At 42.3% G+C, this 16740-nt stretch overlaps 1 protein-coding gene across 6 annotated transcripts in view; it reads left to right on the plus strand.

Moving 5' to 3' along the window:
* Positions 1-16740, plus strand: part of LOC149167294 (protein ZINC INDUCED FACILITATOR-LIKE 1-like) — a 365578-nt gene that overhangs the window by 94527 nt on the left and 254311 nt on the right. For all 6 annotated transcript variants that reach the window (XM_089432943.1, XM_089432940.1, XM_089432944.1 and 3 more), the window contains 2 exons: positions 4763-4816; positions 5023-5085. In XM_089432943.1, coding sequence (XP_089289069.1) covers positions 4763-4816; positions 5023-5085 — 117 coding nt within the window. The remainder of the gene's footprint in view (positions 1-4762; positions 4817-5022; positions 5086-16740) is intronic.

Raw genomic sequence — 16740 nt, forward strand, 5'->3', positions numbered from 1 at the left:
TGTGCAATCTAAACAAGTATTGGTTGCTTAACTGTGTCTCCCATATTGGTTGGTTCCTAACTGATCTTCCCTCATTTCATTTTCACAGGGTCTACCACCCTTAGTCTGCTATTGGGAGACAACTCAAATGAAGAGATTGGGGATCAATGTGACAACCCCTCATTTGAGTCGTCGCAGTGTGTTAAAATTGACAACTAGGGCCAAACTCCATGTGGGTCTTCTTATTTATGGCAACTGATATCTTTTTGGATTCCTCTCATTGAGAGGTGTAGGATTGATCTAAAGATCATCCGATTTCGACAAGTATTCATGGAGATATGAATTTATTTGTTTTGTGACAATTCGTCAAGGTCGGCCAACAACCAAATTACCCCCATCTATCCTCAACGTTTTAGTAAAATAGAAGAGGACTTTAAGTCATTTGACACACACATTCTTGTGATCTCTGTTCATTCTGTTTTGGGTTTGATGAAGATGAGATCTAGAGGGAGGGAGTGCCCTAGGATATACGTTGACCTAATGATGCCCTAATCCGTAATAAAAGGAAGAAGCCTCATGATGCCCCAAGGAAGATCAAATCACAACCATGGAAGGAGATACCCTATAACGCTGTCAATAAGGTGAAGGATGATTCCATTACGCAACAAGGAGAGGCCTATATGCTAAGTAACCTAACGCTGTCTTGAAGGGGTCATAGCCATAGGGGAAGAATGGCTTTATTCACAGCTAGCTGCAGTCCAAAAGGGAGACCCTAGCCGCAATAAAGAAGAACCTTAGCCGCAGAGATTTGGCCACTATCCTGCAGAAGAAAACCGTAGCCCTAAACACTGTCTAAGGGAGCTACAATGCACAACCTAAAAGGGTTCTCTAATCTGCAGTCTATGGGACACTCATATCCGCTGTCAAGGAAGCCCTATCCGCAGACAAGGGAAGGCTTACACACACAGCTAGACACAGTCAAAGGGAGCATAAAAGAACTCCTAATCCGCAGTAAGAAACAATCCTCTAAGATGTGATTTAGGTGTTGTCATATAGCCTAAACTGCTGGTCAAGAGGTGACCTCTATCCACCGTGAAGAGTGATTCAAGAAACCCTTATTCGCTGTAATAAGGTGTCTCAAGCACGCTGTCTCAATCTCTGATCTCAGATGGACAGTGGAAGAGGTTAGTGTAATCACATGAAAGATAAAGGATAACAGATTTTTGTTTAGGACTAATATCAGTCAATACAAGCTTGGATTCATCTCTGATCTAATATACTGATAAGCGGATAAACTACAGTGAGATGTTTGATGTACAATACGAGTTTGGATGGCTTGTAGTGAACAAGTATTTCGTCATGTGGGAACTCGGAATACAGTGATGAGAATTTCGGTGTTGTTATAATGATCACATTTTGGTGACACTTGTTTGAAAGGGTTGACAACTGTGTTAATATCTTATGATGCTTGGACGCTGGTTGATACAGGATTGAAGGTCTGTCTTGTTGCTAGGCTAGGTCGCAGGCCATAGCCAACAACAAGGCTATTCTCAGGATTGCCTATTAGATGGACAAAGCTACTGTCATGGGTTAATATCTATGTTGAGGATTAGTCAGCTAACAAGGATGCAACATGGCAATAGTTGCAGCATGGTTGATGCAACACACTAAGGTGCAGCACAGTGATGATGAGTGCAGCATGGTGTAACACAGTGATGAGTGCAGCTTAGTGATGGGAGCAACACAGTGATGAGAACAACTCAGTGATGGTACAACATAGTGTGATGAATGCAGCACAGTAATGGGTGCAACATGGTGATGGAATCACCTTGGAGGATCAGTTGAAGCAGTATGCCTTCACCTGAGTTCGAATCAGCTACCTCGTGTTATCTTCATAGAGGAGATCTCTGCTCTTATTATGACAAGTCAAAATGTTGACTTTTGATGTATATGTACTATCTCTTTCTCTCTGCTGAACTACTGAAGAATATATAAGAAGAATTGTTCAAGGGTTTCCCCACATTGGGGTTTGTCCCTGGCTGGCACCACATCTTGTGTCCTCTTGTCTTGGCTTGTTTTATGATGTTTATGTTTATGTTCTATCTGCAATTTACTATCACGCTGATGTGATTGCTAATCTGGAATTGATATTGAGCTAAATGGAAAAATTGAAATAAATTGCTCTACGCATAGAACATCCCAAAATTAGCACGGTGCTTAGACATTTTGTGCGACAACAAAGCTCATATTTGGTTTTTTTCCCACCTTCTATATTAAATGTCCTTTTTTCCCACGTGCTATATTAAATGTCCTTTTTTCCCACGTGCTATTTTAAATGTCCCTGCCATCTTTTGCATTTTATAATATTCTTTTCTTCTATTTCTTGCTTGTGGCGATGATATGCTTTTAACATTCTTTTAGTTGCATCAACCTTTGGGGTAACATTTTTAGGCCCGACCCAACTATGTGGACAAGGGGAGGGGGAGTGTTAGTGCCTTGTGGACCCAAAAAAGGGAAATGATGAAATAGGGCTTGTAATGTGTAAAGGGGAGTGAAAATTGTGGAATGGGAAAATGGGACCACGAGACCAAAATCGGGGTTTCCCAAGTAGTTCCCTTCTTAAAACTATAGGCCAATAGGGGAGATCCCATGGGACTAGGATTGAGGATTAACCCCCCCATTTAAGGTGAAGGAACAAAACCATGGTCAAATCTTTTCCTTCTTCCAAGTCACCCAATAATCCATACCCAAAATGCCCAAGAAAAACAAGCATAAGCACTTGATTGCACAATGAAAAACATACCTTTTGGGTTGGATTTCCCACCTTCTAACACATGCTCTTGTCGGATGGGCGAGGGGACATATGATCTATGCAGGGAGCAGAGATCAAATGGCACATTATATCGGTTACATCGGTGGCTGTCAGGGGCTGCCGGCTGAAGAGATATCTAGGGAAAAATGTTCTCCTATGGGGTCACCCACTTTTGGTGGGTAACACTCTGCGTTTAGATATAATTTGTTGCCTTCATGAATATTATCAGATTTAGACTTCATTCGCTGGCTGAATCATTTACTGCTGTAAACTTTAAACCTGTTACTTAGTGCAGGAGCAAGCCATCACAGAGGCAAATATCTTATGCTGTAGTACAGTTTTGATGATGGATTACTTTGATGAGTCATACTAGCTTTATTTAGTTTTACACCTTAAAGCAAATAGTTGCTGCACCTCTAACCAGAACCACAAGGATAATGCTGTTGCTACAAGGTGAGAACAATCCTGGCATATTAGTTCCTTCATTACCGCTACTGCTGGATTATATTTTGAAATAACCCTGGAAACACCAATCTTTAATCTGCTATACATATTTGTCTTCAGATACAATTTTCTAGAAGATCAAATAGTATGTGTGGAGCATTTCTAATGATAGGTATTCCAGTTCCTCTTCAGGAGACATATCAGTGTAATGTTTAATGTTCCGGATATAATTTGTGTGAAAGAAGCCACAAACATCATCATAAGCCAAGGTGATCCAAAGGCATGAAGATAAACCAAAAAATAGGTCACCATATCACAGCACCTAGGAGCATGTTACCATTATCTACCTAAGTAACCATGAAGAGAAATAGGCACCAGATAAGCCACCAAACCAATCGAACAATGCGTAGCACCCATACACCATCACCATGAAGATCATCCAGGCGTGATGAAAGTCATAGTTGTTAACTGTCATACAATATCAGTGCTAACAAGGCTGACATTCATGTTTTGCTGCCATATCTTTCTATAAAGGGCTGTTTTTGCTTATTATAGTGAGTTCTTTGCAGAAGGAGAGGTTGAAGTGTGGTTGTGGAACCCTCTTTCACCCTTTTGTATCAGATCTAAATTTTTATTTAATAAGGGGCTGTTCACTCAATAGAATGATGTTCCTACTGCCCAGATTTTATGTTTAATGCATTATATGGCTGCAATAAGTTGATGGATAAGTTACTGTCCCTTTCTTGAATATTTCACGTGGTTGCTACATATATATCAGATCTATTTATGGTTGATAATCCTTGCTATTTGGTGGTTTTATCACAGCTTTTTCATTTTCTTTTCAAGTTCCATTCATCATTTAGACTGCATTGCCCAAGGAAAAAGCAGTAGGTCTTGCTTGGCTTCTATTTTTATATCCAAAATGGAAAACACATTTTCATGCTACAAATCTGATTTTCTAAATCAATTTTACAAGGACAGATTTGTAGTCTTATTAGGAATTCCACCCCTGTGCTGGATAACTAGTGTAAAGTGAGGACGATGATCACCAAAGTGACAATGGGTGTTGTCCCCAAGTTTTTTTAGGGTTTGTGCTTGATGATTGGACTTTTCTTTGAAGTGCAGATTTTAGAGTTAACACCACAGTGGTGACTTTTTTGTTAGACTTAGTGCTTTACTTGGTGTGACTGTTAATCATGCTGCACTCTTTTTACTTCCTTTTTTCTTTAAGTATTGATATAGGAGTTACTTTTGCACTCCCACATTGTATTCACACCAAATGTACCTTTCAGTCCCATTTAGCTACTTACATGGTCATTTCTTGGACATTATTAATATTATCTTATTGTATTTATCTTGTGCTCACACTCTTGCTCTTGGTTGTTCCTTTTATGTGAGTATAGGTCATTCCATTACAGTGTTGATATCACGTGTGCATATAATTGGATAAAGTGTAATCTATTATCCTGTATAATATATATCCCTTTCATATGTTGCTTAATGGTAACCTGTGTGGTTGTTGAATAGGCATATGCGTCAGAAGTATGCAGGGAAGAACACCAAGCTTTGGGCCTATCAATCGTAACAACGTTCCTCACTTCTTTGTTTTCTGCCATAATAATGATGTACCAGTTTTATTGGATTCATTTAATGTTCATTCTCAATGAGTTATTTATTTTGCAGTAATATGCATCTATCCTGAATTTATTGGAAACATCATTTAGTGCCAACAAAGACTCTTATTAGGTGGATGCTAATAACATATATATGTATATTATTTCTTTTAGGTTGGTACAATGTGGGGGATAGGTTTGATCATTGGTCCAGCAATTGGAGGGTTCTTTGCTCAGGTATCTTAAATCTGTTTCTCAGAAGGAATTTTGATTTTATTTAGATCATGAAGGACCTGTTTCAGAAATATGTATATCATCCATTGTAGTTTAGTTTGTAAGTCTGTATGAGATTGAAGATTTGACCCTTGTATATGAAGCTAATGGGTTGTGTTTGCCACCAAACAGCTAGTTTGTCTATTTTGTTTTTAATCTTCACTGAACAGAAATACATGAATTGTGTCGCATATTCTTTACAGTTTATAAACTGAAAGATTTGATCACAAATGCTGATAACCACATAGATTTTCATGGTATTCTTTCATGAACTGTAACATCTTGACACGATCAGTAGCAATATTCTGTAGCCTGCTCTTTCATGAATGCATCAACTTTTTCAAGTCAGTCTGCTTCCTCGGTTTCACATATTCAAGGGTTGAGCCCTTTTCATTATAATATTCTGGAGGTCAAAAGTCTCTATGTTAAAATGTATCTTAGAGGATGTTTTAACATTTATAAATTGATTATTCTCTTTAAAATTTCTGTGTCTTTTTTGTTTAGGGCAGTTGTAAAATTTTACTTAAAGTCAATTTGGGTTTTAAATGCAACTCGTCATCTTTTCAATATTTGAATGGAACCTAAAAACAATGTGATATCTCCATTTGAAGTATTTGAATGCATACTCCTGTTTTACCACACAAATTGTCACGGCAGGGTGCAAGCTCTTGACTTGATAACAATTCTGTGGAACTCGGAAGACAAACCACTGTCACCTCAATTTATCTTCCCACACTTAAGGTGAATGCAGATCACCTCTATGGCGGCTTCCCTGTAATTCGATTGTTCTTTTATGGCATATGGATTCCCAATACAAGATGGTTGGGTAATTCTCTGTCTATCTGCATGTACTTGATGGTGGTACTCTGTTTTAATGAAGCTGGAAATCACTCAATAATCTGGTCACTTAGTTTTGCTCTTGCTTCAACACTTAAACCATGTGAGGACACTTTCATATGATGTTTTATTTGAAAGTTTGAATGGTAACTTCAGAGGTATTTCAGATTAGAATTTATGTGAAGAAACATGGTTTTTTGTTGTTGCTGTAAGTCAGCAGAGAATCCTTATATTACAAAATAAACGGAGTCTGCCAGATTGGAAACCAGACCAGCCGCAGAAAAATAGTCTTAATCACATATTTAACCAGGCATGCCATAAGGTTTTTTTGTCTCTGGTATCTCTTATATAGTTCAACAAAATTACCTTCCTTACTATTGCTAATTGTTGGTCTGTCTATCTTACTGACTACACATTTTGGATCTACAAACTCGAATTTAACAAAATAACTACCATACTGCTTATGAAACCATACAACAAAACTAAACAAAAGAGTGGCCAATGCCATAATCAACTAACAGGAGTTGCTTCCGTCGCTGCCCCCAGACCTTGATCAGCCGCAGGGGTTGCTCCCTTGTGAAAATTCCAAACTGGAATCCTCTTGTAGCAACTGGAAATTATTCTCCTAACTGCTAATTTAATTTAACAATTTATTTATTGTTTGCTACAACAAATGCTGAATAAATTACACTGCAACCTACACAAATAAAACTGCGGAAGAATAAACGTTGGAATAAATTCTAGCGCACACATAAAATTAACACAATTATTTTTGGACAAAAGTCTTCGGAAAAACCTAACTTGGGAAAACTAGTGCAACAACTGGGGGTTTTATTATTAAGAAATAGTGAAATAATCCGAGTATAATATGGATGCCGAATACTGGCAATCCTGCGGAGAAAATACTAGCGAAAATCTGGAGAGGATTTTTCCTCACCCCACAAGCAATCTCCTGACACAACTTTCCTTCAGAAGTTTGGCACTATGAGCCTCTGCGTAGCTAACTGAATGTCTAGCCTTAGACTGGACTCTGATGAAGTTGTTCTGCCTTCTACTGACCAGAAAGACACTTTTTCGACACTCTTGGACTCCTTCCCCGCCTCTGGAACTAAAAACGTCAATCTCTCCTAGCAAATCGACTTTGCCTCTAGAGGCTACTGCGCTGCCCCAACGTTAGCCTCCCTGTAGCTCTTCTGCCTCTCTACAAATGCACTCACCGGATCTAGAATCATTCCTCTGGCTTCATTGTCTTTGCCCCCCTCTCACTTCTTCGATCTCACTAGCTCTCTCTCCGGCAATTGACTGCTGCTACTCTGGAAATTGATCTGCTCATGAAATCGAGCCTCTCAAGAGTCTCTCCATCACCACATCGACCTCCTCTTATAATCTCCTCTTGGAGCACCAACGACCAAGATTAAAACATAATCGATGACTAGAATCATCTTGGAATCGATCCGTGTGAGTTTCTAGATGATTCACGCATTGACTTAATTAATATTGATTAATTAACCATATTCCTTAAGTTTAGACCTTGGAAATATTTAAAAACTGGTTAATAATTTTATTAAGACATTTCTAGGCGGAATTTCCAGAAATGATTTCTGGGTTTTGGAGATCTCATGTATTCTAGCCTCCACAAAATTTCGTGGCTAGAACACATCCGATGCTACAAAAACTAACACTCCCTTTTAGTGAGGAATGTGTTCTAGTGCTACTGGACACCTTGTAGCAGAACCCTGTCTCTGCATCATCTCCTGTCATGCTGCTGATGTCTGGCCATATTGCCCACCAACCACTGCGCAACTTTGATATATGTTGCATCTGTGCTACTGCTGACCCTATTGAACTGCTGCCAACACTGCATCTGCACTGCAACTCCCTCTCATTTGTTGTTGCTGCAACTGCAACATCTGCAACTGAAAAGTATCCAAAATACTGAATCAACTGTGATCAGTATAGTGCATCTGTCACCTGAGTATCTGACTGATGCTAGTATATGCACTGTCACTGAAGAATTTGCGTTGCTGTTGACTTTGCACTGTGCCAACTGCACTACTGCCAACTTTGCACTCCACTCCCCAGCATTTGACTGCTACTAGTCTCTACAACTATCACTCTGGAATCTTACTGCATCAATTGTCACTGATCCATCCTGCTACTAAATATTGTGGGCCCCCATAGCAAGGTATTGATCCATGAGGTGGACTCCTCAAGGATCGTGCCCATCTGTAGCACTCTGGGGCTACAACACCAAGTCACCCCACCTCACTTCTAGAGGTATATCAGCGAACATGGCGAAGTCTTCCTCCAACCTGTACAAAAGCATATCAATCTCTACTGAAGCTGCCTGTTGGTCCTGCTTCTCCTCCTTGTCCTTCTTCCTGAGAGGAAATTAGGTACCAAGCTCACCACACCTAAAGCAGTTGGTCTTTGACAGGTCCTTCTTCTTCCTCTGCTCCTTTTGTCCCTGACTGGGACCCTTTGATGTGAGGGCCACATTCTTCTTCTCCTTCATCGTCTTCGATCTGTTGCTGTTTCCACTGATGGAGCTCTTCAATAGAGCTCGTCTCAACTCCTCCTGCTGCAAATCGGCCCACATCTTGTCCCACCCCTGCAAGGTATCTTTGCCCAAAATACTTTGGAAAAATACCTACCACTCCTCAGAGACACTGTTTAGTACAAATCGCACTAGCTCTGTGGATTGAGGCGCTTCCCCAACAGATGCAATCTAGTCCCGGATCTTCGGAATCTCGGTGAGGAAGGGGTCTATGCCTTCCCCCTTCTTCATCCTTACACATCTCAGCTTCTCTAGGCACATCTTCCGCTGCTCGGAAGTACCCTGGTACAACGTAGAGAGAGCATCCCACATCTCTTTGGCAATACCTTTGCCAGCTGTGTGTGAAACGACATAATCCCGAACACCATCTAGGATCAAACGTTTCGCTTATGCCATCTCCTTTCTGTACTCCTTCAACTGATCTGCATCTTGGGGAATTGCTACCTTGCAAATATATACATTTCAGGCCAAACTCATCTAGAAGGAAGGACATCCTTGCCTTCCATTTGACATAGTTGGAAACCCCATCCAAGATCACGAAGACCAATAGTGGCCATCTCAACAAATGTCGAAAACCTCCTCTTTCCTTCTGCTCAGCTGTTGCTTAGCTATTCACACTCCCTTCTGGAGTGAGAAGATCTTCTAACAACGACTGTTGACCTGCAAGGAAAAATCGAACTTCTTGAAACAAGAAGTTCCTTGAGGAAAATTTTCCCCCAGTGTGTGCTCTTCTTCCTTCCACCTGACATTGGCTTTGCTCTAGCAAACTGCTGCAAAACCACTGCGTCCAGCTAGAGATCTGCTCCACGAAAACACTGACCTGCTCCCTTTGCCTCTGGAATCACTCTATCTGTGGAGATCGAATTTTTCTACCCACTCAAAAAAATCATATCTTGTCGAGTAACTCGACCTCTTGGCAAAGTGACTGCGCTGCCTCTCAGAATTTCGGCATGCTGCCCACAATGAGTAGCGAAATTCCTTCTCTCTCCGCCTCTGAGCTCTCCGGTTGATTAACTACGTTCTAATACCATGTGAAAATTCCAAAACTGGAATCCTATTGCAGCAACTAGAAATTATTCTCCTAATTGTTAATTTAATTTAACAATTTATTTACTGTTTGCTACAACAATATTGAATAAATCACACTGCAACCTACACAAATAAAATTGCAGAAGCATAAATGTTGGAAGAAATGCTAGCACACATAAAACTAACACAATTATTTTTGGACAAAAGTTCTCGGAAAAACCCAACTTGTGAAAACCAGTGCAGCAACTGAGGGTTTTATTATTAAGCAACAGTGAAATAATCTGAGTACAATTTGGATGCCGAATATTGGCAATCCTGCAGAGAAAATATTGGCAAAAATCTGGAGAGGAATTTTCCTCACTCCACAGGCAATCTCCCGACACAACTTTCCTTCAAAATTTCGGCCCTTTGAGCCTCTACGTCAACCTTTGTGCTGCTTTGCATAGCTGGATGAATGTTTAGCCTCAGACTGGACTCTGATGAAGTCGTTTTGTCTTCTGCTGACCATAAATAAACTTCTCCAGCACTCTGGGACTCTTTCCCAGCCTTTGGAACTGAAAATGTCAATCTCTCCTAGGAAATCGACTTTGCCTCTAGAGGCTACTGCGCTGCCCCAACGTCAGCCTCTCTGTGTCTCTTCTTCCTTTCTGCAAATTCAGTCACCGGATCTGGAATCCTTCCTCCGGCTTCACTATCTTTGCCCCTTTCTGACTGCTTCAATCTCACTAGCTCTCTTTTCAGCAACTGACTATTGCTTCTCTGGAAATCGATCTGCACATGAAATCGAACCTCTCAAGTGTCTCTTCATCACCACATCGACCTCCTCTTATAATCCTCTATTGGAGCACCAACGACCAAGATTAAAACATAATCGATGGCTAGGATCACCTTGGAGTCGATTCGTGTGAGTTTCTAGATGATTCATGCCTTGACTTAATTAATACTGATTAATTAACCATATTCCCTAAGTTTAGACTTAGGAAATATTTAAAAACTGGTTAATAATCTAATTAAGTCATTTCTAGGCGGAATTTCCAGAAACAATTTTTGGGTTTTGCAGATCTCATGTATTCTAGCCTCTCCACAAAATTTCATGGCTAGAACACATCTGATGCTACAAAAACTAACATCCCTTACTTGGAGTTGCTATCGATGCCCACCCTACACCTAGAGTCATGTGTTGACAGTTGCCTCAAGCTCTGACCTCCCGAACACAGTGTTTCTTCAGACAGGCCGGATCCCTTTTCTCTTCACCAAGTGTGATGTCCATATTATAGATGTACTTCAGGTAGATTGAGAACATCTTATTCATATCCCTAATCCTGTCATCTTGCAAGTGTTCTATTCTCACCACACCCTTGAGAACCTCCTCAATAGCTCTCAGTCTTTGGTATATAGCCTTCAACTAGAGTTTTGTCTCAATTTGTCCCCTGGTTTGCTCCTCTGCTGCCTCTGCTTGTAGCTTCCCAACTAGAGTTTTTATGTGCCAAGTCGTCTCCAAGGTCTTATGGTACACCGTCGTCTGAGTTCTGGTATTCCCTATGTCGATGATCTAGTCTACTTCCTCCTCAATTTGGTCATCTGGGACAGCCTTGCGCTGTCTTCTAACCTCATTCTCCCAGGTTTCCACTACCTCATTTCCTTTCTACAGGACAACCATTTGATAATTAATTGCAGCCAACCTCACTGCATCCTCCATTCAAGTCCTTTTACTGGCCTCAAAACCCTGAGCATCCACGCGAGCTTTTCCCCTTGATCTGCCTCCAACATTGCGACCCTTGGCCATTACACTCCCCAAAACCTTAATTGCCTATGCTAAAATTGCTAACTCACCCTCATTGTTACACCACTTTCCAGCTCTCAGCCTTATCTCTACAATTCCTACTCCCTGTCCTGACTCACAATTTAAAGGAAACAACCAAGACATGACTAGCCTCACCGATTTTTGAGTGTATTCCTTCTCTAATTTCGGTAACTTCATCATGCCAGCGGTGTTGCAGTACAAACACGCTAGCTTGTGGGAATCCTCCCTCTCATTCACCCCTTCGATCAGTCTGTACAGAATCATAATCGCCATTGCCCTGCTCCAGTACGCCACCCCTCGGGATATCGTACTTCTCCACTCCTCTCGCAACCTTCTCCAATTAATGAGGCGATCCGAAGGATGATCCATTAAGGAGGAAATCCCCTCTCTCCCATCATCAACCGTCACTCCTTCCATGTATGGTGAACACGTACCCCTTCTCGTTTCCCAACTAGTCGCTACCTGTCTATCATTAGTGAGGGTTATTCATTTGCATCGCTAGGTGGGTCATTTTCCTGATTCAGGTCCACCCCTTCTCTATCAACCTACCTTCCTAACGTGGAGTAATCTCTCTCCACCAACCTTCGACATTCCTCCTTTAATTGACACTCAGACAATTCCTCCCACGCCACGTCAGTTAGTGATTGGATGCCCTTGATCCCTGCATTTTCCACCCTGTCTGTCGTCGCGTTTGTGAGCGATGTACTAAGGTGAACTCCACAGTTTTCAATACCTCCAGATGTTTTTGAATGCATTGGATTAATTGGGCCAGGCGCTAGTTCTTCTTTACTCTGCTCAACTGTGTGCCACATTGCATCCATCGTGTCGCTTGGATAGCTAATGCAAAGTCCCTTTGACTATCACGTTCATCATTCCTTCGTGGATCATCATTTCCATCCCATGCTCCAGGGCTTGGAATTTTGCTGCATTGTTTGAGGCCTGTCCCATGTTTATGAAGTATAATCTGCATATTTTACTTGTCCAGTCCCAAATGACTCCTCCAGCCCCTACCTTGCCCGGATTCCTTTCGACACCCCATCAAAATTCAGTTTTAGGAAATCGTCAAGGGGAACCAACCACATCGCGGAGCCAAGCAGGATATGGTGTTCATTGGGTCGGTGGCTCTGATCACACAGGTATTCCATATCAAAAAATTTCAGAATTCTCACTTCCTGGGGGGATGGTTGTTCCTCTGAGGATTGAGTGCCTCTGCTAATAACTGTCTCCCTAAGATGACATCTTATTTCCTCCACCAGGTTTTCGACAGGAAGCTTCTTATCACGAAATATGCGTCGATTGCGCTCCTTCCAGACTACCCAGAGGATGAACCCTAAAATTAAATTCCAGGTCATATTCACCATCTCATTTTTGGTGTACTGCACTTGCCTTTTCTTTACTGTTTCTTGTATGATCTCCCTATTTCAATTTGTTTGTCCAAAAGATGATGGTCATCCAGTCGTAGAGGGTCTCCATATAGCTGCAGGTGTTAAGTAGATGATTAAGGTTTTCCTCTACTTTTTCGCAGAGACAACACCAAGATGCACCTGTATATCCTCTCTTTATAAGATTGTCCCAGGTTAGAACCTTCCTATGTAAAATCAACCACATAAAAATTTTAATTTTAGGCTAGTGTGGAGCCACCCATACTTTCCTCCATGATGGGTCATTGAAATCAGTATGTCCCACACTAAGATATGCTTTGGCTTCCTTAAGGTTGAACTCCCCTCCTTTTTGCCCCCACCTAAGCTGGTCCTGGTCATTATTAAACAAAATTCGTCTCTGCCTCAGTTCCTCCATTGAATTTCGAGTGGCTAAGTCATTCAGGGCTAGCTGTCGAAAACTGTTCAGATTCCATCGTCTCCATTTGTGATTCTCTAGTCCATGTTCCCATAATTGGTGGACTCCTCTATACCCTTGTTTGTCTGTGCTTCATTGGAAGGGATGCCATTTATCTCTGCTTAACTTTGGTTGTTGCTACCAAGCATCGTCCTAGAAAAGGGCTTCTTTTCCATTTCTTATTTCCCAGAAACAATGATGTTGTAAGATGGCTCTATTATTCCTTGCCAGATTCGAAATAGCCGACCCTCGGATTGAACCCGAGAGCCTATCTAGGTTTTTTGTTTGACAGCTAGGAGCATATCTTGATTTCCACAGATTCGCCCATGGTGTCGACCCCCCCTTAACTATCTCCACCACAATTTTGCTCCATTTTCTCTGTTGGTTATTTATGGATCTTAAAGTCGAAGACCTCTTGCATCTTTTGGTTTACATGCAGTATTCCAAGCCATTAATGCCTATTTGTGTTTTTCCTATGCCCCTTGCCACAGGAAGTTTCTTTGAACGTCCTCTATCTTTTGGAGCACTCTCTTAGGAGCAAGAAGGATATATAACATGTAACCTGGGATACCCTGAACACCGCCTTTGTTAGGATTAGTTATCAACAAAGTTCAAGGCTCTTACCATCCATCGTTTAACCCTATCCTCAAGGTTTGAGATAAATTTCTCCCAATTGGACTTCTTCCAGGCTTGCACTGTTAGAGGGACCCCTAGGTACTTTGATGGGAGGGATTTTCTTTGGAACCCTAAGATAGTCGTTAAATTCCTCTAGATAGCAATATGAGTGTTAAAGAAAAAAATCATGGACTTGGATTGATTGATCTCCATACCTGAAGCAGAAGTAAAGGTATCCAGGATAAATTTGAATGAACGAGCCTCCTTCACTGTGGGAATACCATGCAACATGGTATCATCGACGAACTGTTGATGCGTTGTTGCCTGACCTTCCTCATGCAGCTTGAGGCCCTTTATATCTCCTTCTTTGTTTGTCGCAGTGATCGCCCTCCCTAGGCCTTCCATCATTATGATAAACAGAAAGGGAGACATGGCTCCCCTTGCCATATTCCTCTAGATGGGAAGAAAGGTTTTGTAAGGGATCCATTAACCAAGATTGAAAAACTAGGGGATGAGACCAGGGCCATAATCCAACTGATCCATTGCTTATCAAAACCAAACACCCCTAGTACTAATTTCACATATGTTGATTTGAGGTAGCATCGGATGTGCTTTAGCCACGAAAATTGGTGGAGAGGCTAAGGTACATGAAATCTCCAATACCCAGAAAGGGTTTGTGCAGATTCTAAAAAGTTTGGGAGATATTAAAATAATTAAAATTTTTAATGAAGTCCTTAAGTCTAAACTTAGGGAAATTAAAATATTAATGTGAATTAATATAAAACTGTGTTAGAATGGTCCAAAAGTCATGGATCAAGCCAAATCTAATCTCAGTCGTTGATTAGGGACTTAATCTTGGCCGTTGATTGGTCAACGAGAAAAGTATAAGAGGAGGCTTGAGGGTCACTTGGAGAACACACCGAGTTGATCAAAATTTTGACTTTTTAGGGCAGGGTTTGCTGAGGAAGTCGAGAGAGTGATGAAAGTTGCAGCTGGGGGGCAGTGAATATAGAAGCCGAGACGCAGAGATAGTGCCGGGAGGATCAGCGCAACAGCCGGGAAAGCTGACACAGAGGGCAGAAGTCGGAACTGTCGGGAACAGTCGGAACTGATGGAATAGCCGGGAAAGCTGACGTAGAGGGCAGAAGCCGGAACTGCCGGGAACAGACGGAACAGCTGGGAAAGCTGATGCAGATGGCAGAAGCCGAAATTGCCTAGGCAGATTTCTAGCCAAGAAATTCAGATCAGTGTTGCAGGAGCAAAGGAGATCGGAGAGGTACGATTCGACTGTGGGCAGAAGGATTTCCAGGAGGGAAATCGAGACTCAGAGGGAGTCTAGAAGAGAACTTCTAGGAGGGAAGTAGAAACTCAGAGTGAGTTGAAGAGAGAACTTCCAGGAGGGAAGTAGAGACTCAGAGGAGTTGAAAATAAGAGCAGAGATGGCCATGGACGGACTGAGGGATCAGGACAGGCTGAACGGGGCGTCTAACTTTGTCATCTGGAAGCCCAGGATCTTCTCTGTTCTAGATAGACATCGCATCAAGGCCTCTGCCTTGAGAACCGTGGCTATCCTAGTTGACCTAGCTGATAACGAAAAGTATGAGGATGCAATGGCCAAGGCAAAGTGCACAATCCTTGATGGGGTCAAGGATCATGTAGTTCAACATATTGTTGAGAAGAATACGACAAAGGAGATGTGGGACACCTTGACGACATTGTATTAGGGAACTTCCATTCAGAGGAAGATGGTACTGGAGAATCAGTTGTGGTCGTATCAAATGCAGAAGGGGGAGCAGGTAGATCACTTCCTCGGCATGTTGCAGGAGATTCAGGACCAATTGACTTCCATAGGGGCCACGCTGGATCAAGAGTTAATGGTGAGGAATGCCCTGAACGCAGTCTCCGAGGAGTGGGAGACATTCGTCCAAAGCATTTGGGGCAGAGCGAATCTTCCAGATTGGGAAGAACTGTGGGCATCTCTTCACCAAGAAGAGATCAGACGGTTGACCAAGGCGGGAAGTAGTGGAAAAGGAGCCTGGATCAAGAAAGAGGAGGAGGAGGATGTGGCTCTGGCATCTACGGGGCAACAAGGGAAGAGGAAGAAAAATGACCTCTCCAAGATTAAGTGCTTCAATTGTGGGGAGCTGGGCCATTATGCAACCCAGTGGCCTAGGAAGAAGAATAAGGGAGAGGCATCTAACTCCAAGGCAGCGCCAACTAAGGCGGAAAAGGAGGTAGAGGATGATGAAGATTGTGCTATGAGTGCTCATGTACCTCTAGAAAAGAGGTGGGGTGACATCCAGCTGTAGTCAGGAGGACTACATTAGATGAGGGGCAGGATTCTTGAGGTACCCAAACTATTGGATCATATTCGGCTATGGGAGCGCCGAAGTGACAGTAGCAGGATGGCGGATGTCGGTAGAAGCAGATGCGGATGGAGCGGCAGAACAGTGCTAGAGTGCAGTAGTCCCTGTCAGCATAGAGAGGGTTGCAGCAGTGCGAGAGGCACAGAGGAGGTTGCAGCAGTGCAGGAAGGCACAAAGGTGTTTGCAGCAGTGTGAGAGGCACAAAGTTGTTGCAACAGTGCAGAGGCAACAGAGGGAGCACAGGATAAAAGCAGAGAAAGCTTCAACATCAGTAGGGCTTCTAGTCTTACAAGGATGTCAGTAGTTGGGTAGATCAGTTACCATCGTCTCAGTAACTGAGTTGTAGTGCAGCAGTAGCAATAGTAGTACTATGGGCAGCACGATGCAACATGATGAGAGAGGGCTGCAGTGCAGATGCAGTGATGGGAGAAAGGACCAGCAGCAGCACGGATGCAGAGGAGTTGCTGTACAGATGTAGCAGTGGCAGTGGCAGAACCATGGGTAGCAGTACAGGATGCAACAGTGCAGAGGATGTTGGGCAACAAGGCCAAACATCAGCACAGGTACTGGTGTCG

This window comes from Pinus tabuliformis, chromosome 5_1 (genome assembly GCF_031772625.1).
Source record: "Pinus tabuliformis cultivar Carrire ecotype Pingquan chromosome 5_1, CPIR1, whole genome shotgun sequence".
NCBI lineage: Eukaryota > Viridiplantae > Streptophyta > Pinopsida > Pinales > Pinaceae > Pinus > Pinus tabuliformis.